Source organism: Coenobita brevimanus, chromosome 74 (assembly GCF_032717465.1).
Source record: "Coenobita brevimanus isolate Jiangsu-jjx chromosome 74, ASM3271746v2, whole genome shotgun sequence".
NCBI lineage: Eukaryota > Metazoa > Arthropoda > Malacostraca > Decapoda > Coenobitidae > Coenobita > Coenobita brevimanus.
Genome location: NC_137027.1, coordinates 9,455,853 through 9,482,443, shown reverse-complemented (window position 1 = coordinate 9,482,443; position 26,591 = coordinate 9,455,853). Strand labels below are relative to the sequence as shown.

Genomic DNA, 26,591 nt, shown 5'->3' with positions numbered 1-26,591 from the left:
GTATAAAAACTGTAAAGCAATTAATCATTCATGTCAGTGTCCTGATTCCGACACTGTTATATAACTGCCATTCTTGCACATACAGTAGGTATTGTTGCTTTTTTTTTTTTTTTTTTTTTTTTTTTTTTACCATGCTATTTTTGACAGAATTTTTCCATCAGTTATTGATACATACAGTATAATTGGTTTCAGAGCATCATGTAGCTACTTTCCCAGATTCTAATGAAAAAAAAAAAAAAAAAAAAAAAAAATCCAAAAATGAGCATTGGAAATCTGTCACACTCCATTTAGAAGTTTCATAGGCAGTTATGATGCTAGAACACATAATGCTGTGATGCAGTTTCAGAGCACAATATTGGCAGTACACAAGTAAAAATGTGTGCTGTAAGATATAGTGTACTTTGTCTCGTGTTCTGCTTACTGTAAAACTCTAGCCTTACCAAATTATGATTGTACCATGATAATTGTGCGTTTTTCAACAGCATTTGCTATGTTCTGTAATATGTATATACAGTACTGGTATGATTGCTCTGTAGTCTTTTATCAGCAACGTTGGGTCTGGTTAGTACTTGGATGGGTGACCGCCTGGGAACACCAGATGCTGTTGGCATCCCTACGTCAAGTGGGGTTGGTGGAGGATTAGTGCCCCTCCCTGTAAAACAATTAACTCTAAGCCATTGGCCACCCCATTTGGGATACATGGCGTCTGGCAATGGATGGATGGATGGATGGACTTAGCTTGTGAGAAAGTAGGAATATGTTGAAGTTGAGATTGGAAAATTTTCCAGTGAGATAATTTCTTTATAAGAAAAACATGCCACATGGCACTTGGTTACAGAAAGGGTTAGTGAAACAGGACCATGGTTAAAACAATGAACTGTTAGAGTAAATTAACTGCATTTCTATGAGGCAAGTACAAAACTATTCTATTAATGCCCCCTCCAGGTGATTTTATTCAGCTTAAGGTAGGCATTTTTGACCTGGATGAGTTAGATATACAGTAGTCTTATTTAACCATATAGTAGAGATCCCTCTTAATTTGATATATATATATATATATATATATATATATATTTTTTAATGTGTCCGACCCTGGGCATAGGCCTAACAGCCTGCTCCCAAGGCCCAGTAGTCCTCCTACATACCATACACCTCTACATGTAACCTCTTCGACGCTAACACCCACCGTCCATACTGAATACATGCAAGGGCTGTCTCATACGGGTCTGGTATATTGGTATTAGCGAGGGTTATTTACTATATGTCAGCGGTTCGTCTGGTAAATCAGTAAAGTCTGTTTTTATTAAATTCAGATCCTTAACCCATTGGATCCCAGGGGTGCTGGGCGAGGCACGGCACTGGTTGAGTACTAGGCTTACCGCCCTCTACCTATCGGCTCATAGTCGCGAAGCTCATAGGTCCCTACCCTGGGGTTCCCCGCTTTATAGAGACTTGAAAAATCCCAGTTCTGTCCAGTATTCCGGACACTAGGCTCCAATGTGTTAAAGAGACTGATAGGTTTGCCAGTCATTAACCCATTGGATCCCAGGGGTGCTGGGTGAGGCATGGCATTGGTTGGGTTCTAGGCGTACTGCCCTCCGCCTATCGGCTCATAGTCGCGAAGCTCATAGGTCCCTGCCCGGGGATTCCCCGCTTTATAGAGACTTGAAAAATCCCAGTTCTGTCCAGTATTCCGAACACTAGGCTCCAATGGGTTAAACTGTTCCCTGCCCCAGCAGGGATTTGAACCTGGGTCCAGTAGGACTGCAGGCCACCTCTCTACCGACTGAGCCATCGTCTCAGGAAATAAATGTCTTCATAGTAAAGGAGTTAAAGATTCATTTGGCATGATTAACGTTTTTTATGCCAAAACAAAAATGAGATGGGTAGCATCTTGAAATATGGTTAGGAAAACATTTGTATGAGAACTGTGAAAGGTCATATCAGGTTAGCTAAATTTTATTAGCCATGAGCTCTGAGTAACCTCACCACATTCCTTGCCGCCAAAAATGATATTAGTAAGATCCAAATTCTTTGCTAGACTAAGAAATATTAAGATGGGTTAGGAGTAGAAATACATAAAAGTAGAATGCAACGTTGAACAAGCCAGTATTATCCCAGAGCTTTGAATAACCTTGCTACAAAGATAGAATAAAAAAACATGAAAGCAGGAGAGTTACATATTAATGATAGAGTCGAGTGAGTCCATATTGTCTATGACTTATAGTAACATTAATACAGAAGTAGGAGTAGAAAGACATACAAGTATGAAAGCTGTAAAAGGTAGTGTAAAGTAAGGCTTTGACTAACCTTGTCCCATGCCACTGTAGCTCTGGGTGGGTTGTTGTCGTCGCTGGAGAAGGCACGGCTTCAGCTTGACAGTGATGAAGATGACTTTGGCTTTCTGGCCGACCTGCTCAAATCTCGTGAACTTCAGGCACTTGTTAATGTACATAATAAGGTAAGAACCACTATGGAAATTGGACATTAATTTTCTGAGAAATGTAAGAAAGTATCTGGTGGTTATATTACCAGTTAAGAACTTTGCCTTGTTTACAAGTTTCAGATTTGATGAAATATTTGGAGGTTTTTCAGTCTTGTACCATTAATGCTATCAGAGGTACAAGTCAGTCTCCGAACCATTAATTCTGTGGAGTTTGGTAGCCTTGATTTGATTTCCTACACATCAAAAGAGGTAATATGGAATTATTTTTATTTTTGTTATTATTATAATTATTATTATTATAATAATTATTATTATTATTATTATTATTATTATTATTATTATTATCACTCATTATTATTTATATATTTATATATATTTTTTTACACTTATCTTCATCACCTTCTTGCTTCCTTCTGGAAGCCAGTTGAGAGAGGATGGCTGTGTTAGAACTGCCTGCAAGATATTTTGTCCCTGTCTACCTCTTTCTTGCTCCTCATCCTTCTCTCCCACTAGTATTCAGCTTTACTCCCTTTGTCTGTACCATGTATATAAGGTCTTCCTCTTCAAACTTTACCCTCCATCTCAGTTTCATACCACCTCAACATCTGTTTTCATTCATCAGTGCTTTATCCTACTCCTATTTCCTGCTTTTTCATCCTAGTATACTCTTACATTTCTGTATTTCCACACCTTCCATCCTGCTTATGCAGGTCCTTAAGGACGTAATTTCTGCAGCCGAGAAATTGCATTTTCTTTAGATCAACCGGACAAGAAAAGTATGTCAGCCGCTGCTGTCCAATGCAGAGGACATCGGCATCTCTATCATGAGGGAGATTCATTACCGCACCATCCCCTCACCTGATGCTATTGAACTCTTTGCCATTCTACAATCTCCACACTTGCAGGTAATGATTCTGCCTTGTTGATTTACATAGCCCATTTAAACATGAATCATCAGTACCATATAATACTGTATTTTATTCTTTTTAGTGACAGAATATTGTGTACAGTCTAGGAGTAGCTTCTTATTGTGCGAGAGGTCAGCAGAACTATAAATAAAGTACTGTATGTAGTAGTTGGTCTACTTTATTATGACCTTATTGGGATGCTTTGCCTGGATTTCTGTTGCAACTGTATGCTTTTATTGTGTAGTTTAGAAGGATTGTTGTTGTGATCCTGAACTCATGTAAATATGAAACCAGTGGACTACAGGATGAAATTAACATTCTGCACTTCACCATCCTCCTTTCAGGAGATAGGGCAGTAGATGAGGGATGTTTGTATGACCAAGCAGTGGAGCCATGCAGTTATATTAATGCCGACACAGGCGGGTGTCCCTATCCAGCATTGAGAGTAGGATTAAACATACAGAAGCAAGTTTCCAGGGCAGTTGTTAAGACAGATGAATAATGCAGCAGAGAGTTTGTGTAATATGATGAAAGATATTTACTGTGATTTCCACATACTGTACTTTACATACATCGCCTTGTATTTACTTAATGCAGGAGTTCCCAGTACAAATGATTTGTGGGATTGTAGGGCTCATATAAATAGAATCAGTGGCATGTAACCCATGGAATGTTGGGAGCGTTGATTTAGTGGGAAACACAAAAGAAGTTAATACTCTGGAATTAACAAGTTAACTTATTAAGGTGAGTGCAATTTTATAGAACCTCACAATGATATCAAGGTGTGAAAGAATTAATGAAAACTATATCTCATCTCTTCACCTTTAAAAATCTCTGCCAAGCCAAATGAAGTTGTATGGAGGTAACAAAAATAGAATAAAATATTTGTCATTGGATTGAGTATGTTAATATTTGGGTATCATAGTACCTGTCGGATGGAGTCAATCTGTTAAATATCAGGTTAAAAGGGGGTGTCAAACAGCTGTAAACGAGGACTAAATGTAAAGTAATGTGACCGCCTCTGTAGGTTTTGTGGAGTTATGTCCATATATATATAGTACTTGGTTTATGTGTGTGTGTGTGTGTGTGTGTGTGTGTGTGTGTGTGTGTGTGTGTGTGTGTGTGTGTGTGTGTGTTTACTCCTTCAGCCCAATGACATATTTTTTGTTTTATGCTACCTTCAGACAGTTTGCTCACCTAAGGAGAGATTTTTATATGCAGGAATCACTAACAACTTTTGAACATTAGCTGCTTCACTTTCTTCAGTTTTAGCTACTTCAGTGAAACCATACTTCACCACACAACATCCTACCACCTTGTGACACCACACCACACCACACAGTCTTCCCTTCTATACCACACCAAGGGCAGTAAGTGAAGGATCCTGAAGCTTCTGCATGTATTATTTTGTACTTGTTCAGACCGCAAGAGTTGGCCGCAGTCTTCATTGATCCCTTCACTACTAGGGTGCTCTCCTAAGCTGAAAGTACAGTAATTGTTTAGTAGCTGCAGGAATATGTTTCATAGAGACATTACTGGATTGAAGGGATTAATGATATTTCTGATCCACCAGGGTGTGCTACAAGCCCATGACAGCATTGCAGCCAAGGACTTTGTGCCTCATTTACCAGAAATACCAGTTGAGGTGGACGAGGATGAGGAGACTGTCAAGATCGTCCAACTGGTTAAGAGCAATGAGCCTATGGTAGGTTTACTCATTTATTCATAAAGAAATTAGAATGCTGTATCATTATAGACATTTATTGGCTTCTGATCTGTAATCTTCTTTTCATTTGTAAGCAGACAGTATTACAATATTTTCATTGCACCATTGTTGCTACTGAATAATTTCTTAGACTTTGAGGAAGATCCTGAAAATTTGGTAGAGACAAAATATGATTATTGAAAATAATTGTTGTCATCAGTATGTATTGCTGTATAGTGCTCATTACTTTGGTTTTCCTAAAGTTCATTAATTGTAAGACATTGCGTTTAGCACAACTGAATTTCCATTATTCACGAAGTTGAAGCTATCCAGAGTAACCACTGAAGTACCTATACTTAAATGAGTAGTGTACCTTATTATGAAGTTTGGCATAACTGTCATTAGTGAGGGAGAGTGGAAAGAAAATAAATAAAAGACCACGTATATGAATAGACAGAGCTCTGCATGGTACTGTACTGTATTGTCAGAGCATTCTTAATAACTTTGAAGAATAAATGAACTGTATCCAAAACGGGCTTTGACTGAATTAAACACGAATGTTCTGAAATGCATCCCTTATACATATCTTAACATTTCCAGTATATATTAAGTTACAGAACATGGTGAAATTTTTTTGGCCTATGTGATGGAGCTAGGATTTTGAGGTCTTGAATGGTAAGTGAATGGAAGTGTGACCGATTGAATTGGGCAAACTTTGGCTTTCTGGACTTTGCTACTCCTCACCTTGCCATAGAGTGGGAAAGGAGGTCAAGATGATGATGATGATGATGAAGCCAAACCAGTAAAATTAAGTCACCATTGTCTAGTTGCATTATCATGATGAATCTGGGGAAGGACATCTTCACATGGTGGCACCAATATAAGTAGGCATCTCTTCTGTCCGGTTATGCAGGCTTACTTCCTGTTCCCCAAAAGGAGGACAGCTTCAACCTGCAGTCAAGCAGGTTCACATTCAGATGAACCTGAGGTCATAACAACAAAACTGTGATAAATATATATATATATATATATATATATATATATATATATTTATATACATATATATATATATATATATATATATATATATATATATATATATTTATTTATACATATATAGTACTGTACTGTATTCGAGTTGACGTACTGAGATTGACAATTTATTTAATGCTTACCACAGGAAGGAAAAGGAGCAGAACCTATTGTGGTGAGTAAAACAGTGTTGGTAGCTTTAGTAATTAGCAATTGCTTTGAATGTGCACAGAACTGTTGTGTACTTTTTTTGTGGTATTGCTTTTTATAGGAGTGTATTTTTCAGTTACTGTATTTGGATGTAGTTGTGACTACTTTTTCCAAGTGATATTGCCTTAAATATTGTTAATTATTTTCAGGTGATATGGCTGAAGATAAATGTATATTTTCCAAGTGATGTTGTCCCTGTAATTTTTTTTTTCCTTTATGTCATGCCATTTGACTGAATTGTAATGCAAATTATGTCTTTTTCATGTTGTCTTGTATCTCTTGAATGTGTATGATTCTTTTAAATACTTTTTTACCAAACCTGACTTTACAACATTCATGATTTGACATACAACATAAATGTAATTTTGTTGCACAATATATGTTGGGAATTACTGTACATTATTCTCCCAAGTCTGATTCATTGTTGTTGTAAAATAAACTTAACTCTGTGAGATTCCATTGACATTTTTGGCTTCATTTCAAATCCAACCTCAGAGATTCTGATGATGAATTTAATTGCCACTTTAAGATACTTTTGTAAAATATTCAGCATAAATCACGTTTACGCATCATAACAGAGACATGGGCATGATGTCACGGAATGATTGCTCTGTTCGTGGCAGGTACTGCGCAACTGGTATGACTCATGGCGTTGTTACTTTGCTACATCATTCTTGGCAAATATTTTTCGATGGCAATGTATAAAACACTGTTTTTTTTCCCCAACTTCAACTCATCATTTTTTCTTTCTTATTTTGTTTGTATTCCTTTTTTGAACATACTGCAGCAAAGCACAGCTTTTCAGCTTTAAAGTGGCACCAAAACCAGCATTCTATCATAAAATATATATCAACACTGACCAATAAAAAAAAAAGATTGCGGAACGAATATGTGGCCTGGAATCATAAAAAATTGTGCATCTTTTTCCTTTCACTTTACCGCTCAGTAAAGTGAAGAAATAACCATAATCTATATATTGTCATAAAGGTAATTTATTGTAGTTTTGCGTGGTGTAAAACAGGCTTATATAACTTTATCACTTTGTTTGTTGAATATTTTTTTACAGCAAGGTGTAAAATTTTTGGATTTTGCCTAACTTCAGCTCATCATTTTGACTTTTTATTTTCTTTGTTTTCCCTTTTTGGACATTCTGTGATAAAGTACAACTATTCAGCTTTAAAATGGCACCAAAACCATCATTCTATCATGACAAGTGTATTTACACTGAGCGATCAAAGAAATATTGCGGTGCGAAGATCTGGGTCTGCATGAGAGTGGCTGACCCTAGGACAGACAGAATCTTCCCGGCCCAGAAACATAATAGGGTTAAAATTAAATTTTAAGCAATGGCTTTGTAGCCATCTCATCAGCTGAAGTTTGTGGTGGTTTTTTAAAAGCTTTATATTATGGGTTTTGAATCTTATAGGTTGTACCATTTGATCATATAAAATTAATAATAATAATATCCCATCCCCATTTTTTTTTTCTCATTGGCAACAGCTGTTCATTAGGCAGCAAAGTAAAACAGACAGATGTGAGAGTCACACTGTTTCCCTTGCTTATCATTTTACTGTACAGTGGCTTCCAACTGTTATAAAAGAAAAGAAAATTTAAGATATTCTTTCATGTCTTGCTGTTTAGTGTTTTACATATTGATATATATATTATGTAATGTAGCAGTTTTGTGTAAATATTGTGTGTTTCAGGGTGCCACAATCAAGCAGGATGACCGCACAGGTGCCATCATAATTGCGCGCATCATGCATGGCGGTGCTGCCGACCGCTCTGGTCTAATCCATGTAGGTGATGAGGTCCAAGAGGTCAACAATCTCAATGTGGTTGGCAAAACTCCTGCAGATGTCCTTAAGATCTTGGTTAGTTTCTTTACCTTTCACAACTTGTTCACAGGTAAAGCTGAAATAGGGACCTAGATTGTAATTTTGATGATCGCATGTCAGAGTCTGGGAGGAAATTGTGAAGTCTGAATGTCTGCCTCAGTGACCCTGGTTGGTACTGTTGATTGGCATGAATCTGAGCCATCTTTTTCTTCCTTTACCTTTATTACTCACCTCTCACCCCATGCTTTTGTTACCCAGATTTTAACAGATTTATGATATGCTGTCTTACCTTGTACAGTATTTGCCTTTTTTTTTTTTTTTTTTTTTTTTTTGACATCTGTAATATACAGGAGTTTTCAGGTAACTTAAATCATCTAGTGTATGGTAGATTAAATTTCAAGTGTGTGTGGTGCTTGAAAAGTGTTGCTTGAGAAGTGAGAATTATCATCATCATCATCATCATCTAATCCTGTGTTGCCCCATGAGAAGCATTGGAGCCTGGGGCTTGGCAAATTGGTCCTGATGTTTAAAATGAGAGTGACCAGCCTCACTTATCTCTGAATAGCATTATATGAGCAGTGAACCCCAGTCATCCCTGGGTATAAACCTGCATAGGGCTGTCCAGTTAGAGTGCCTTAATTGCTCAGTCCAATTGGAGTGCCTTAATTACCCACTAAGCCACCAGGTACCATAATTTTGTTATATGGTTACCACCCAGCATAGTTAATGGTTTCCTGGTGTATAGGAAACCAGGAAACCATTTACTATGCTGGATGGTAACCAGTTAACCAAATTATGGCACTTGGTGGTTTAGTGGGTAATTAAGGTGGTTCAGTTGGATTGAGTCTGCATAGGTTTATATCCAAGGGATGGTTGAGGTTTATTGCTCATGTAATGCCACTCAGGGATGAGTAAGAGTGGTCTCTCTCATCTTAAATGTCAAAATGTTGTATACTTTTTTCCATTTATCATTATACATTGAGTGGAAAAAGAATGTTGCCTTGATGATCCAAATAAACTGTGTGTGTCATATGTATGGATATGGCTAGGATGTAAGGAAGGGGTGGGAGTTGAAAAGACACAATCAGTTATTCATATCTTACTAGTTGATCCCCTTACTACACCACACACAGCCTTAGCATTCCTGACCAGAACGTGTAATGACTGAAGGGTCATTCATTCAAGTCTATCCAAGGGTCAAAACCTTATCTTGCTCTTCATGATGCCTCTTTTTTTGAGGTGTGAGTAGACTTTGATGCCAAAAAGAAACACAGGCACATCAGACCAGTACAGATCACCAATAACCTCGTCTCTGCCGCATCTTGCAGATGCATCCGTTGTCAGTTAGAATTTAACCCTTTCACTGCATTTTATGATTACTGTATAGTCGTTCTGTGAATTATTCCCTTTCATTGCGGAATACAGCTGTAGTTGATGGGCTTCAGAAGACGGTTTGAGCTGGTCACATGGTACTCCAGGCTCTCGCCAATGTTGCTATGGTTACGGTGTCCCAGAACGTGCTGCCATCATATGGTAGCAAATCAAAACATCATGTAAACAAACATGCCTGCCCAGCTATCAGGCACTTGGCCGAGTGTCACCATTTTTTGGAGATTTACCATTATTTAGGTGAGTTATATGCAGTGTAATGTGATTAGATGTTTTTTAAGAAGGTGCTGGACGTGTAAGTGTACAGAAAACGCTTGATTATGAATATAACATTACAGTAAACACTGGATCTTTGCATATCAGCTGGCCAGCATCTTGGCGTTCTTTTAATTAAATCCCCAGCAAATTTTTGATGTATTTATTGTTCTGCTGATAATATCTGTAGCTGTTGGGTATTTTAGTGTTGAAAATGGAAATGTAAGTATTAGGCAGTCACAAAAGTGTTGTAGACAATTACCTAATTCCATTTTGATTTTTTGCTGGGGAATTGACACTTTCTGAGAATCAGGCCGATAATAAATTCCGCAACGAAAGTGTTAAATTTGGAGCATTTTTGTCACCATTATACAAGAATGGTAAAGGATAAACTTTCTCTCGTGGACTGACGGCTGTGTTGATTTGGTCCCCTGGCTGTGTTGATATGGTCTCCCACACTAACATTATGCTTGTGTGTGGCCGTTCATGGTGGCTGTTACCTTTACCATGTATCATTAGGTCCTTTGTGCTCTGGCTTTTCCTGTTCAGTTTTTAAGCTTTAGCCTAATTTGTCACCATTTTCATGCTGGTTTTGCATCACACCTTTTCTGAACTTACTGCCTTATACCTTTGCTGCGTGGTTCTGAGTTTATTTTTCAGGGAAATTTAATCCTGATGATATTTTTTTTTTTCAGTCAGAGGTCGTAGGGATGTATTAAAAAAAAAAAAGTTGATAACAACCAGTCCCCTGTTACTCTTTTCCAAGCATAGGAGGGCCTAAGGCTAAGTTTTTATAGTTCAAATCCTTTAAGGATAGCAGACCAACCAACTTTCACGTTAACAGATGCAGGCAGAAGGCACCATCACGTTCAAGCTGCTCCCTGCAGGTAGTTCAGCACACCTGAGGGAGAGTAAGGTTCGAGTGAGGGCTTACTTTGACTATAACCCCAAGGAGGACAAGCACATCCCTTGTAAAGAGGCTGGACTTCCCTTCAAGAAGCATGACATTCTCCACATTGTCACACAGGATGACCCTTACTGGCAAGTGGGATACAGCTGATTGTGACAAGCCTTAGCTGCTTTACTCAGAAGAGTCCTTTATATATTATTTTTACTACTTTCAGAGGCTTTTATTGAGATTAGGAGAGACTCTTAAACTGAAGGGGACAGTTATGTCTGGCAGTAGAAGGAATAAAGTAAAAAGGATTACACTGTATTGCAAGGTGTATGTGATGTAAAATAGCCTTTTAACGTGACTGGTTGTCCTTTTGTGTAGGTGGCAGGCACGAAGAGAAGGTGACCGTAATATGCGTGCTGGACTCATCCCATCTCGCCAGCTGCAGGAGAAGCGTATATTAGCACAGAGACAGGACCAGACAGCGAATGGACAAAGTGAGTTGTTCTTTTTTGCTTCATAATTTAAAGATAAAACAGATGGCTTTAAAAGTGAAATAGTTGTAGCTTTCAGTGAAACATGAAAGAATGTTGTGAGCAAAATGAAAGAAAACAGGAATATATAAACATGAAGTAAACTAAGATGGATGGATAAAGGAAGCCAGGAAGAGAATCGTCAATCTGCCTGTCCTCATAGTAAAGATTGTGTTAGGTATGAGTATGTTTAGTCATTGTCCGTGTCATCATTGTCATGTCTCTTTCCCACCCAGGAGTTGAGTGAGGTGGGATCCAAATAGCAGGTAAAAAGAAAAATATGGCAAAGGGATGACAAATCAACAACATAATGAAATGTGCCACACACATTTATTTGCTTTCCAAGGCCCTGGAATTGTGACCACTTCACAGGCATAACCATCCTTGCATATGCACTTTGTATTAGCTACCTGTCAAATGGAGTCAGTTCAGCGACAGTTGCGTTAGAAAAGGGGTTCAATATACAGTCATTACTCGTTTTACGATGGGGTTACGTCAGGTCATACCTCATCGTATACCAATTTTATCGTAAATTGGGAAATTGAAACCCATTATAAAGGGGGGGTTACGTCAACTCAGCTTCCCAAAGTCACCTAACCAAGACTGAACCATTAATGACAGCCCACCTTAATTCCTTTCTGTGTTGGTCCAAGTCATCCCCCCCAAGGCTGGGGGACAGCCTGTGCTTACAGGCATTATTGGTCAGCCTCTGAGTCAGACAGGAACAGGTTAGGGGGAGGGGAATCCGGCCCATACCTGCACCAACCTTAGCACTGGGACCCATACCTACACCAACCATAGCACTGGGGCCTACACTGGCACTGACCTTACCACTGGGCACACAAATCCACAGTACTGTAGTACGATGTTTGGCTGAGAGGTGTCGATAACAGGGGGGCACACTTGAACAAGTTGAAAAGACAGGACTTTGAAGGGGTGGCGGGACCTAAACCATAACAATGCCTGCTCGCCAGGGCCGCCATCTTGCCTGAGACAAGTGATGGTCACCTTGTGTGTGCCTGGCGCTTTCCGATGGCAAAATCGTCATAGCGAGAAATTTATTGTAAATCAAATTTTGGGGTGGAACTTTTCTATTATCGTTGTAACGAATTACAGAGATAGCCCGATTATCCGGGCTATATGGTGTTAAGGGGTGCCTGATTAATCCGAAAGCACGATTAATCCGGCGGAAACACAAGTACTGTACTGTTAGACTGATTTATTTACCGGTAAATGTACACTTAAGTACCAGAAAGACCTTTCCAGTTCAATGTATATTCCTCCAGCTTGTTTCAGTATTTTTCAGACTATATTCAGTTCGGTAAATCACGTTTTCTTACTGAAAGATTTCCTCCCTGTTAGTATCGTCTCGTTCTAAAGCTGTACCTACGATTGTTTCCAGCACAATGGACGAAACTCATCGTACTCAAATGTGGACTTCGTTTCCCAACTTCCCAACTGAAGATTAGGTTAGGTTACATTATTAAGTGCAGTTAAGCTAGGTTAGGCCAGGTTTAAACACTTAGATTAGAACAGTGTCTTCTGCCATTACGTTAACGATTCAAAGAGTCGTCACACCAGAACAGATAAAAACAGCGGGGAAGGATTTAACAAGAAATGTTTATTTACCAACCCAGAAATAATCAGAAAAATATAACAGACTATCAGGATGAACTGATTTGGTAAGGTGCTTTTACTGCTTACAGCAAAGCGTATGTTTACCCCCCTCAAATACTCAATGTTCGTGAGTTCAGAAATTTGTGTGCTCCCGTGGCAGACCTTGAAACCATTTTTTCAAAGTTATAAAGTCAGTTTCTTTTTCTTACAGATGTGAAAAGACTCGTCTGGTACACCTGGCTTTTTCCCCTCCTCCCTAAACCTGTCTTGTGATTTGTTATGATTCGTGAAAGAAAATTAGGGGGCATGTTACATTAGAATTTAAACACAAAGTTAGGGTGCATGTTACTTTAGCATTTAAACATATCGGCGAAAACATCTGGGATGAAAGGACCGCCGACCTGTTTGGGATGGTAGAGTAGGGTCGTATAAACATACCAGTGACCTTGGTTCCCTTCCCATAATTGTTCGCAGTTTTTATGGCTCTCCCAACTTAACGTTACTGACACCGGTACAGTAAAGCATTGTTCAAGGCTAGCAGCCATAAGGGGTTAATGGAATACATTATTGTTTGTATCAATACTCTCTCTTTCACACATACACGAACGAACAAAAGAATGTGCAATAAATGTACACTTAACTGTAAGGAGCAGAAATAACTGTATGCTCTGTCGGTCCGAAATGTGTTGGGAAGCGACATCGAACAAAGAATGTGGAACTGAATGCCACCTTACGAGAACACTTGAGATGAAAGTATTTTTTCTTATTAGTAAACATAATTGTTCCATTTCGTGCCCTATAATTGTGAAACTCGTAAATTTTCGTCCAAGCATACACCCTAATAACCTTACCAATTCAATTCATATTCTCTAGTTTGTTTTCTGTATTTTTCTAGTTTGTTTTCTTATAATCATAACGTTCCTTAAGCCTTACCTACGTTTGTTTCCGGCATATTGGAAGAAACTTACTCATAATTAGGGTGCATGTTACATTAGGATTTAAACATATCGACGAAAACATCTGAGATGAAGTGGCAGGCCGCCTGACTGTTTGAGATGGTAGAGGAGGGTCGTGAAAACATACCAGTGACCTTCGTTCCCTTCCCATAATTGTTCGCAGTTTTTTATAGCTCTCCCTAACCCAACATCCCTGACACTGGTACAGTAAGCATTGTTCGAGGCTGACAGCTATGATGGGGTTAATGGAATGCATTATTGTTTGTATTAATACTCTCTTTCATACATACAGTACACTTAAGAACGAACAAAAGAGTGAACAGTAAATGTAAGAGAAAGAAATAACAATGCTTTGTCGGTCCGAAATGTGTTGGGAGGCGCGATACCTAACGAAGAATGCAGAACTGAGTGCTAACTTACGAGAACACATGAGTATTTTTTTTTTTTTCCTGATTAGCAGACATTCTTGTTTCATTTCGTTCCCTAAAACTAGGAAACCCATTACTTTTCGTCTAAGCATACAGCCTAAAGACCTCACCAATTCACTTCATATTCCTCCAGTTTGTTTTCTGTGTTTTTCTATTTTGAGGGTAGTAAATTACCTTCTCTTGCTGGAAGATTTTCTCTTTTATCACGTTCTTTAAGCCGTACCTACGATTGCTTCGGGCATAATGGAAGAAACTCATCGTACACAAAAGTGGATTTAGTTTCCCAATTTCCCAACTGGAGTCCAGGTTAGGTTAAAGTAGGTTAAATTATTAAGTAGTTAAGCAAGGTTAGGCTACGTCAGGAGTATCAGTTGCCTCACCAAACTCCATCCTACCACCCTTGTGATCGAGTTGTGAGCAGGTGTGGGTGGGGGCAGGGTGAGCAAGACTCTCTCTGGTTTATCCATGCCTCTCTCCCTAGAAACTGGATGCTTCCTGTTTAAACCGGAGCTATCGTACGGATAATTCTATGAATTACTGTACCACTGAACCATTGGGTCACGGCCCGGATATACCGAAAGCTGGATAATCCGAGCCTGGATAATCGAGCTTCCACTGTATTGTAAACTGAATCATCGTAAAACGAGTAATGACTGTACAGTACTTTTATTGGACTTCTCTGAGCAACCAGCCAGTTCCTGTGTTAGTTTTGTATCCTCCGAAACCTCGAGTAGAAGAAAATGCTGATTTCAACATTTGTTTCATATGTTTTCTTCCAAATACGTAACTCAAAAATGGTAAAATTGCTATACTGATATAGTTTCACGGTCCAACAGTGAAACTAAATTGCTGTCAGTTGCAGGGATACATCTGAAGTCGCAGACCTGCCGACCATCACCCAAGGTTAAGAAGATAATATATGATGCATCTGAGAGCGAAGACTTTGATCGCGAGGAAGTTGCCACATATGAGGAGGTGGCACGTCTCTACCCTCGGCCAGGCTTACCAAGACCCATCGTGCTGGTGGGACCCCCAGGCGTCGGTAGGAATGAGCTGAAGCGCAGACTTATGGCACTTGATGTGGACAAGTTCCGCACACCTGTACCCAGTAAGTCCACTTCAGTTGAGTTACTAACAGCATTATAGACTGACATCACTTAGCTAATAATAATGTGTATAGGGGAAAACACTGCTCTATATGTAGACAAATTCTACACAGTTGAAGCTAGAAACTTTGCAGTAGTTGACTGTTGGAGCTGTTGGCAGTGGTATTAGCCTTATTACTGGCATTCCTAATGTAATATATGGATTTTTTTTTTTTTTCTTTTTTTTTTTTATCATGTCCCCTTTTTTCGATAAGGGCTAAGGCTTTGCCCCTGGGTAGAGGACTTTGGTTTTAGATATGTGCAGGCAAAACACCTCTCCAGATGAAACAACCAGAGATACACATGCTTTTACTCCATAGGTAAGGAATTATGCAAACATCAGTTTTGACTTAAGAGCAACTTCATCAGTGAAGCATGAACACGTTAATCTATTCTGTCAGAGGCCATGTTGGAGGTGAATATAACGTTAGCTGAAATCAAGTAAAAAGATATGGTATTACTGAATGAAGATCATTTTTCATTTGCCAGAGTAAAAAAGTTCAATCATTATTGTACTGAAGAGGTGAAACAGTTATAGGAGTTTATCAGTCAGAAACAATTCTGACATGCTTTACTTAAGTTAGGGCCCTTTTAAGTGCAGTGGATGGTATTTTTAATAGTGGTTAATTTCAAACTTAGTAGTGCAGGTGTGAAATCTTTTAGTTCTCTCACACCAGCTGCACTTGTACTGTATTTTGTTGTATCAGTATTTCTTCGTATGGGCTACATTAGTTTGGATTGTCTTACTCATAGGACCACCAGTTGCCCATTTGCTGATTACAGGACAGTAAATGGTTACCATGAAGTATGGTGAGACCATCCACTCACTCGATGTAGTGCTGCTCTCGGGTGACAGTCCTTTCCTCTCTACTTTCCTTCTTTCCGCTTCTGTCTTTCTTTCCTTCATTCTTTTCACTTCCTTCTGTCTGTGGGTGACTCTACACAGAGTGACATGCCAAATGGTTTCCTGTACACCTGGAAATCATTTACTATGCTGGGTGGTAACCATATAACCAGATTATGGCACTTGGTGGTTTAGTGAGTAATTAAGGCACTCCAATTGACTTGAGCCAATGCAGGTTTATGTCCAAGGGATGGTTGGGGTTTATTGCTCACTTTATACCACTTAGGGGTGAGTGAGGCTGTTCACTCTCATCTTAAATGTCAGGACTAACTTACCTAGCTTCGGGCTCCTACGCTCTGCATGGGGCAACACAGGATTAGATGATGAATTAATGAATGAATGAGAAGCTAATGTTATGAATAAAACTTTTTGTTTTCCAAGATCGAATATTTACATTGATAGTCATTGATAGTTTGCAAAAAGATCTACTTTCACTGCTCCCAGCTCTGTGAGTAAGGTTTGATGACCAGTTGTTACATCATTGTACCCTATTTTTATCATAAGTTATTAACTCCCATCATGCCATGTGTCAGCACTTTCTATTATTATTCTCAGGAGACAAAGTGTATTTTTTTGAGAGCATATAATTTAGTGAGTAGAAGTTTACTGAGAATGAAGTACAATTCAGGTAATAGAGACTAAGCAGCCCTGACCCTTCAGTGACATCACGACCAAGGCGGGCAGGTGAAGTGAATAACCGTGACTACCAGTTTGTGACCCGGGAGGAGTTGGAGGAGGAGGCTGTGGCAGGAACACTGGTGGAACATGGGGAGTATAAGGGACACCTGTATGGCACATCGTCTGTCACATTAAAGTCCATGATCAATGCTGGCTATGTGGTCATTATTACACCACACTACCAGGTCAGTTACTTCCCTTAATACACATCACTTAAGTTTAGTTCCTTTCATATAAGGTACTGTACCTGTTTTCATATTTGGCACCACGTGCTTTTTTAGCTCAGGTAACATAAAGCTTTCACTGGTATCTCATATAATCATCCCCCTTTTCTGGTAGGTTTGTATGAATCCCTTATGACCAGGAGGGTACATCCCATTATATAGGGAAAAAATAAAAGTGGTCAAATTTCTTTGCTCTCTGTCTTGGATGTTTCACTTGAAAAAGAAACAACGCGTGTAAATATTCTCCAGGAATGGGCATCATTTAGGGGTCATGCACCAAAACTGAATTTTAGCTCCATAATATTCCTCCTTCTGTGTAATGGAAATAGAAAAAAATTATTTTGCATAATTCAGACTCACATTCAGTATACCACAGCAAGTGATAGAGCACACTAACGAAATGTATTAGTTTAGGAGATCACGCTTGTTTGCCGTCTTTGGGTACTTTCGTCAATTTTCTTCAGCGATTTAAACCATGGCCTGGAGCTGATCCTCTTGCATGGCCCTGCCTTTGTTCATGAACTCATGAATGACAACCACTCCGTACTCTTCCACATCATTTGTTACGAGCAGCTTGGCAAAACGCTCCATCCCTCGACCATAGGCATCTGTGGTTGCCCAGGTCACTAGATCAGCACCCCAAAACAAGGAGTCAATGTCCAGATGTAACAGCACAATCTTCGTCTTACGGGTGAAGAACTCCGACAGGCTCATCCTCACAACATCTTTGGGGAGGAGTGCAGACACGAATTCAGTTCTTCCGAGCCCTCAACAGTGTTTATGTGGTGAACCATTGCCCTCTTCTCCGTATTGGAGCCCATCTAATGCCTCAGACAGATACCAAAGGTGGCAAGCAAAACCTGCGGCCCCAGCGTCCCTTACGGCTTGGTCCCTGTGCGATGCCAGTTCCTTCAAGAGTGTGAGGTCCATGTGTGGAGCAGCAGCTGCAGATGTGGCGGAGAACCAAGCTTGCACATAGTAGTGCACAACAAAGATGCAGCAGTCCAGCAGTTTCTCCTGGAAATTTTTATTCTGACTTGGTCCACACAAAACCAATCATGTGGGACATAGCTGTTTGAACTGATCAAGAAACATCCAGAATTTCAGTGTATAAATGGCCCTTGCTATGGATGGAAGATTGCACGTTGCACTTCACTCCATCTCGACAACTTCATCCCTGGAGAAATGTCATTTGGGTTTCTGATGAGTTGGACACTATCATATGGCCTTTTTTTCAGCTTTTCAGCACTGTCCAATGCCATTTAGAAAACAGAATTTCAAATAGGTGTCAGAGAGGCCTCAGAGAGTTACTTTGTGTTGCAAAACTTGTCCTGTTATTCTAAGGAATATAGTGAATTAAAATATCCAGAGAGAAAGTGCATCACAACTATACATGACAGCATAATGTGAAGATGTACACACACACACTAGCTTGAAGTACTGTGTATATGGCTTCCTCTGGTAGCGTCTACTTGCACCTCACTGACCTACACTACTATAGCTACACACCACCTTCCTGTGCGACCCCCAAATACACAGCAGTCACACTGATATTTCTCCTGCCACATCACCACCTGAAGTTGATTCAGATATCCAGCAAGCAGAAACATATCTGATGCACCCTGATGACCAGGCTGAATAAAATTGCTAGGCAGACTAGAATCATAACAGTCTTATCCGTTGTTGTTGAAACATCACTGGATATGGTTTTGTAATTTATATTCTAATTGGTGGTTACCATAATATAATCTAATATACTATAGCAGTAGCCGTGTGTCTGTCTGTGTGTGTGTGTATTTTGGTCAACCGAAACTACACATTCAAATCGCACCAAAATTGGCACAGAAATCGCAAAGAATTCGCTGATGTGAAAAAACTTGGTTCCATCACGATTGAAAAACTTTTACTATACTTAATGAGCAATCACATTTTGACCAAAAAACGCAGCTCCCAAAGCCCAGCATAGGATCTCCATAGAATTTTTTGCCCAGAGGTAGAACTAAAATAAACTTGGGTTTCATTCCCAAAGCTGCAAATAACACGATCAATTGGTTAGCTGCAAAAAATCCAAGTGACAACGTTACACTAGAACAGCACATAAACGTGAGAGCCCTCCGCAGGAGTAAGTGCAAGAGGCCCGAAGGGCCCACGAGCACTTGTACTGTACTAGACCGTAACTGACTTTTTCTGCATTTTATTATCCATTGCAGGAAAGTAGCCAGGATCACTTGTTTCAAAACTGTCAAAAGATGTGAAACTTTCTTGCTAATGTGCTTTTGACAAGAGCATACCCTGTGAGTTGTGTAGACTGCTGTACTGCACTAAACGGCTGATCAGCCTTTCAGGATAGCCTTTGCTGCTTCTTTTATATGGTAAGACAGATATCAGAATATTGTGTAATTGATGAAGGGAATGACTTCTGGGAATGGGAAGAGATGTGTGAATCAATAAGTGGTAGAGAATGTTAAAAAGACTGTAACTGATTTGTAAGACTGTAACTGATTTGTTGTTAATGATTCGGGATAATGAACATGACAAAGTGAATAGAGAGGGATTGGTAAGGTGTTACTCGTGAATGCTGTGAAAGTTTTTATAATGATAACAGACCATATGTTACTAAGTACAATTTTGTTAATGTTATTATTGGTAATGATGATGGTCTTGAGTTGGTGGCGGTGGACTCTGGCTCATCTAGACATTGACCTTTCGAGATTCCGATGATCCATTCTGGCATCATTTCAGATCCAACCTCAGAGATTCCGATGACGAATTGTTTGTCATTTTAAGGTACAAAAATTTTTGTAAAATATTCACCATTAATCGCATTTATGCGTCATAACAAAGGGACTTGGGAATGATGTCGTGGAATGCCTGCTCTGTGCATGGCATATGCTGTGCAGATAGTATGACCTATGGCTTTGTTACTTTATTACTTTATTCTTGGCAAATATTTTTCTGTGGCAAGGTATAAAATTTTTGTTTTTGCCTAACTTCAACTTGCCATTTTGACTTTTTATTTTCTTCGTTTTCCTTTTTGAACATATTACCATAAAGTACAGTACAACTATTCAGCCTTAGGATGGCACCCAAACCAGCATTCTGTCAGAAAAAAAAAAAAGTATTTACACTGACCGATCAAAGAAAAAGATGGCAGAGCGAATATGCGGCTGAGAATCAGTAAAAATTTTGTATCTTTCTCCTTTTGCTTTACAGCGCAACAAAATGCAGAAATAACCATAATCTGTACGTCACTGTAAACGTAAATTATTGTAGTTTTACAAGGTTTAAACCAGATTTATATTTCTTTATTTTTTTCTTTTTATGTATGGCAAGATGTAAAATTTTTGGGTTTCACCTAACTTCAATTCCTCATTTTGTCTTTGTATTTTCCTTGTTTTCTTATTTTTAATATACTGCAATAAAGTACAACTATTCAGCTTCAAAATAACACCACAACCAGCATCGTATCGTTAAAAGTGTATTTACACTGACTGATCAAAGAAAAAGTTTGCAAAGCGAATATGCGGCTGAGAATCTTAAAAAAATTGTGCATTTTTTCCTTTCGTTTTATTGCGCCGTAAAATGCAGAAATTACCATAATTTATACAGTATATTATTGCAAAGCATTGTGGTGTGGATGTGGATGTAATAGGAAGCATTAGGAGAAACACACTGAGGTGGTTTGACTATGTGGAGAGGATGGAGAGTGTGAGACTGATGCGGAGAGTGTATGTGAGTGAGGTGGAGGAGGAGAGAGGGAGGGGAAGGCCAAGGATGAGATGGAGGGATGGAGTGGAGAGGTATATGAGAGAGGGGGGGTGTGAATTGGGAGCAGGGCAGTGAAATGGCGGGGGACAGGGTGACGTGGAGGCGATTTGTTTGTGGCCACCCCGTATAAGGGATTAAGGCATCTGGCAATAGATATAGATAGATAATTTATTGTAGTTTTGCATGGTTTAAACCAGATTTGTATATCATTATTATTATTTTTTTTTTTTTCTGAATGTTTATCAACAGCAAGGTATATAATTTTTGCATTTTCGCCTAACTTTAACTCATCATTTTGACTCATTACTTTCTTTGTTTTCCATTTTTGAACATGCTGTGATAAAGTACTGTGCAACTTTTCAGCTTTAAAATTACATAAATACCAACATTCTATCATGAAAAGTGTATATATACAGAGTAATCAAAGAAAAATATTGTGGTGAGAAAATGTAGGTCAGAGCGAGAACGGCAGATTCTAGCACAGACATTATCTGCCCAGCCCAGAAACCTGACAGAATTAATCCAATGAACTGCAGGCTGAAGGTACCTTTCACCTATAGTTCACCATTCTCTTTTGTGGGGATAGGGAGGGACCTGAAGGACATTGGTTTAACCAGCCCAGATATATCAGTACCATCACATGATGATATCCCATTCCAGAACCAGTTATAATTGTAAATTTATGCATGCATAATTTTAAAGCTAATTTTGAGGTACTCGATTGCAGTGTTGCTTGCTGATAGTGAAAAAAAAAATCACTGACTGGTTGGGTTTTGTGATGTTTGTGACATCTGAGAGTTAACACAGATTCCTTGTAAAAGGAAAGAGAAGACTTGTGTTGGTGAGTGAGTCAGATTGATGAAGGATTTAATTTACATTGGTGCTTGATAGACAAGAGGTAAGTATGACAAGGAAGTGGAAAATACAATGGCTTTAGGAAGAAAAGGACTGGTGTTATGATGACCTTGAAACAAAATAGTGAATTGAGTACCAATGTATAGTTTGCTAGAGGGCTGCGTTTGAGTGTGTTAATTTCAGCTTCCCCCATTCTGTAATGGGAAGTAGCATGTTGATTATTGTTCATTCATTCATTTATAAAGACCCTAACAAGCTGGTGTCAGCCTTGGTTACCTAATGGCAACTGTCCGTGCAACGTGATCTGTAGCAGTCTTTATATCCCTGAGGTCACACAGTATGACCTCGTCTCAGGTTTTTTTCATCCTGCCTTTCACAGCACTGCTTTAACCAGTTCATTACAGTTATATTTTATTTGACTTGGGAAACCATTTTTGGCGAAGGCATTATCTCCATTGATGTCCATCACTAGGAAAGATCTAACTTCGTCTAAATGTAAATGTCAAGTGATTGTAAGAATAAAACAGAAACAACATCCATGGGCTAAGGCAGCTAATGTTTTTATGTACTGCAGTACTGTATAGCTCTATGACTGACGAATTTCTGAATTTTTCTGCTAACTCTAACAGGCTCTCAAGTACCTGAGAACGGCAGAGTTCAAACCCTACGTGATATATATAAAGCCTCCCACTCTGGCGGTGCTCAAAGAAACAAGACTGGCAGCTCATGCACGCTCAACTTTTGATGAGAACAATTCCAGAGGTTTTACTGTAAGTATTATTTGTAGCTTTTATATCATATGTATACAGTACATAGTAGTGTTTTTTATTATTATTCATATTACTAAGTAGAAAGAGGAAGATAAATGTTAATTCAGGCAGACTTAGTTATGATGGAGGGAAGATTTTAAAGATAAGTGATGCAAAGGCAGTGAGAGATGTAATGATAATTTTTTTAATCTGCGTGTAGTATTAGAAAAAGATTTAAACAGATAGGTAAATCTTGTAACAACCAATCCATTATCATCCAACTGGGGACCCCAGAGGGCCCAGGCAGTGTCTGGCCTGAGGTTAGGGATACTGTAGTCCACACCTTTGTAGCAATAAGAGAGCACTTTACCTCCCTGGCAGTATTTAGAATAGACTAGAAACTAATTTAATGATATCCCACAATGATAAGCACTAAACAGTTGAAGAGCACATATGTTTACATTCATATGACATAACTTTGTATTTCAGGAGGAAGAATTCAAGGATATGTTGAAGGCAGCAGCAAGAATTGAATTCCACTACTCCCACTGGTTTGATGAAGATATTGTCAACGATGAGCTGTCGTCAGCCTTTGAGCGCTTGGTTGCTGCTGTGAACAAAGTTGAAACAGAGCCCTTGTGGGTACCTGCCTCATGGGTGCAATAAAGTCATTGTGGAGACAGTACTTTCTCAGCAGTGCAGCAATAACACTCTCGTCTGATACATGAAATACATGAAGTAGGTAAGTGAAAGAAGACTTGTTTCTTGCTGAAGTAATCTTTCCATCACATCTCTCTCTCTCTCACTCACTCACTCTCTGTTTTTGGTTTGTGCCTTTCTTTCTATGACAGTTATGTGGAGTAGAGACTGGACTCTTAATGTCACCAGTCTGTAGATATCCTTGTAGACTAGACAGGTGGTGGCAGTGATATGGTTAGCTTTCTATCCAGCCATCATGATGGCCTAGTACAGTAGTGTTTCTACATGTTATTCTGTAAGGCCGATGGATCCTTCAGATAACTAAATGACTTCATTCATCCTTGATATTGTGTTGTTCAGCAGTGTCATGGTACATAGAAAGTACACTATGAACATTTCTGTCATCATATTGTTTGAAATTATGCACTGACTGCTAATAACTAAAGAAAAAGTTATACAAGCATAAAAAGAAAAAAACGTACATTAAGTATGGTTTGCAAGAGTGAAGGGACATAGTGAACACACATGTCTCTAGTGCATAGTACTACTCCCAGAGATCTGTTTCAGTGGACTTCTCCCAATATTACCTGTGCCTGCTACCTGCATTGTAGAAGTAAGTGAATGGGGTATGAATTTTACCTTTTATATATAATTTTATTCAGATATATTTATTTAAAGATTTGATAATATATATATGTTATTTATTACTGTAGAAGTACTAGTCTGCCATCTGCTCTGAGGCACACTTGTTTATATAGTAAGATATGCTAAAGTTATTCTCTCCTTCTTGTAGAGGGTGTCATTCATTTTATAATCTCACCATCTCAGATAGTATTTATTCAGCTTAGGAGAGATTTTCTGAGTTGAAGAGGTTAGATAGGCCCCTCATTAATCCTCTCACAACTTGAGGTCTTCACTGAGCTGGAAAAAAAAAAAAAAAAAAAAAAAAATCTGAGAATGAAAAATAAAATACTGTGTGTCCTTAAATTGAAGGGCATAAGTTACTGTATCAAGAACAAGGCGGGAGGTTAGGTGGTCCTGTGCTCTGTTCCCTTTAATGTTGCATGAAATTACCTTCTTTCCATTTTGAATGTGAGCTGTAGCAGATTAACACTGGAATATGGTGCTAGTTACAAAGAAGTGCTATGGAAATGATGTACAACTGAACTATTGCTTGTGCTGCAAAAGGACAAAAATCATCACCAAATGAAGTTCAGGAAGGTTTTTTTTTGTTTGTTTGTTTGTTTTTTTATTTATTTATTTTTTTTTCATCATCATCTCAGTTAAAAGGTATATGAGAGAGGGGGGTGTGAGTTGGGAGCAGGGCAGTGAAATGGCGGGGGACAGGGCGACTTGGAGGCGATTTGTTTGTGGCCACCCCAAACGGGATTGAGGCATCTGGCAATAGATAGATAGGTAGATAGATCTCAGTTAATGACAGACAACAAAAATTGACTCTTGAACGTCATTAAAATTAGATTTGCCTGTCTCCCTAATTTATTGTTGCAATTTTATGAAACGTTTTGATATTTTTGAACACATGCCTGACCGAGGACTGCCCGCATAGTACAGTGACTTATACCACCATGTGTGTAAAGGAGCTCTCCCGCTACTAACAGTTTATGATAGTATAATCAAGTGTGTCTTCTCACAGATGTATGTTAATTTTATTAATTTAAGTTTTAAAATATATTGATAAGATTTTGCTTAACACTCAGATGCTGAATACCCCAGTATGAGAAAAATATTAGGCCAGTCGGTGGATACTTATAGCTGCATAACTCCTGCCAGAATTTAGTTATCACTGCTGCAGTTGAAGCAGCTTTTCTTCGTTATTCGCTGAGATTATCACAAACTAGCGTGTTTGCACCAGTGTATGTGCTTTTGCTACAAGAAGAAAGTAATAATTATAGTGAACAGTGTTTGTTGAGATGCAAGATATGTAACACATTCTTTACAAGTCAGTCTCTAAATTCCCTCTGTATTACAAGCTACAAACTAGTGCTCATCAATAGGTAGAGCACATAGGAGCATAAGATTATTTAAGGCACAGTATACCCACCAATATTAGCAGCATATTTTTCCATTGAGATTGTATATAAAGAGTAAGAATTTGTATGAAATAAAGTGTTCTGTTTTTATAAAATTTAGGTGATATGCTCCTCTTTATTTACCATTATGGTCACAAATTTTGAGCAGTTGTAGGCTTGTATGATTATGACACCAGGATACTTTGTTTTTTTACAGTGTGTCAGCTAGTAGTAAATGGATCATTAAATAAATTTTAATTCTCAAAGCTATCAGTTCATGTACCACAATTGGTCCGTTGGAGTTGACTGATGTGATTTCAGACACTCCGCCCCTCCTCCCCTGCTTGAAGTATGGTAAATATTTGCTACTACTTCAGCCTTAATGTTTGTAATTTTTATTAGACAGTGTGGCAGTGATGGTAAAATAGTTTCAGGTACCAAGATATGATTGCTACCTGTCTTTATACTATATAATAGATGAGTTTCATTTAAAAGCTTACTGCAGTTTACTGTCCTATAATGCTGATTTTGCTGTAGTTACCTTTAGAGATTTTGGAGGGAGTAATGCAGGAGGAGTTTGTTCTAACTAATACAGTTATTTCATCCATTGGAAGAAACACCCATCCAACTGAACAATTGAAATTCATCTGTCCAACCAGATAAAAATAAGTTTCCAGCCTGACACTGGATACAAGGCATTTGTTATTATCTGGTTTGTATTACCTTGTCTGGTTCCCTACTGATCTAAAGCAAAGCAAATTTTTAAATACTGCTGGTAACTATATATAAATGTAGTTATTTTAATATCGTCGAAGATATGTCTTTGAACCAGAACTGGAAATGGCTGTCTGTAGCTTCTGTCTTGTTGGTATCTGGGTTGCATGAATAGATAGGTGTCAGGTAAATTTGAAAGAAAGTATCACAGTTTTTTATCATTTATATATAGTGATGCTTTATTAGATGGTTTTCTCTTTTATGTGTACATATTTTAATTTCATATTTATTTAATGCTGAATCTTATGTGTGAGTGAAAAGTTGTACAGGTATCTTGAATGATGATGAGAGAAATAATCTTCTATGAAAAGTGTTCAGTACAAAATTCATATGTACACTATTCATGGTACGAAGCCTTACACTGCAGCCTTACCTGTAGGTATACAGTACGTAGCTGTGCCCAGGTATACAGCTGATGGAGAGCTTTTGCATGAGTTCATTAATGTGGCTTGACAGGCAGTGCAGTAGATGTAGGAGCACAGAATCTGATCATTATCTTCTTCATGCTGATGACATATTTTAATTAAGCTACAAGCTGTTGATTTTTCTCAAT

General features: G+C 38.6%; 1 protein-coding gene across 1 annotated transcript in view; it reads left to right on the top strand.

Annotated features, from left to right (window-relative positions):
* metro (membrane palmitoylated protein 7-like protein metro) overlaps positions 1–23,201 on the top strand; it is a 31,861-nt gene extending 8,660 nt beyond the window's left edge. The window contains exons 3-13 of the mRNA XM_080278621.1: positions 2,331–2,461; positions 3,205–3,351; positions 4,928–5,059; positions 6,240–6,266; positions 8,008–8,175; positions 10,628–10,824; positions 11,060–11,175; positions 15,069–15,320; positions 16,922–17,124; positions 22,416–22,556; positions 23,025–23,201. Coding sequence (XP_080134747.1) covers positions 2,331–2,461; positions 3,205–3,351; positions 4,928–5,059; positions 6,240–6,266; positions 8,008–8,175; positions 10,628–10,824; positions 11,060–11,175; positions 15,069–15,320; positions 16,922–17,124; positions 22,416–22,556; positions 23,025–23,201 — 1,691 coding nt within the window. The remainder of the gene's footprint in view (positions 1–2,330; positions 2,462–3,204; positions 3,352–4,927; positions 5,060–6,239; positions 6,267–8,007; positions 8,176–10,627; positions 10,825–11,059; positions 11,176–15,068; positions 15,321–16,921; positions 17,125–22,415; positions 22,557–23,024) is intronic.
* Positions 23,202–26,591: the final 3,390 nt, after the last annotated feature.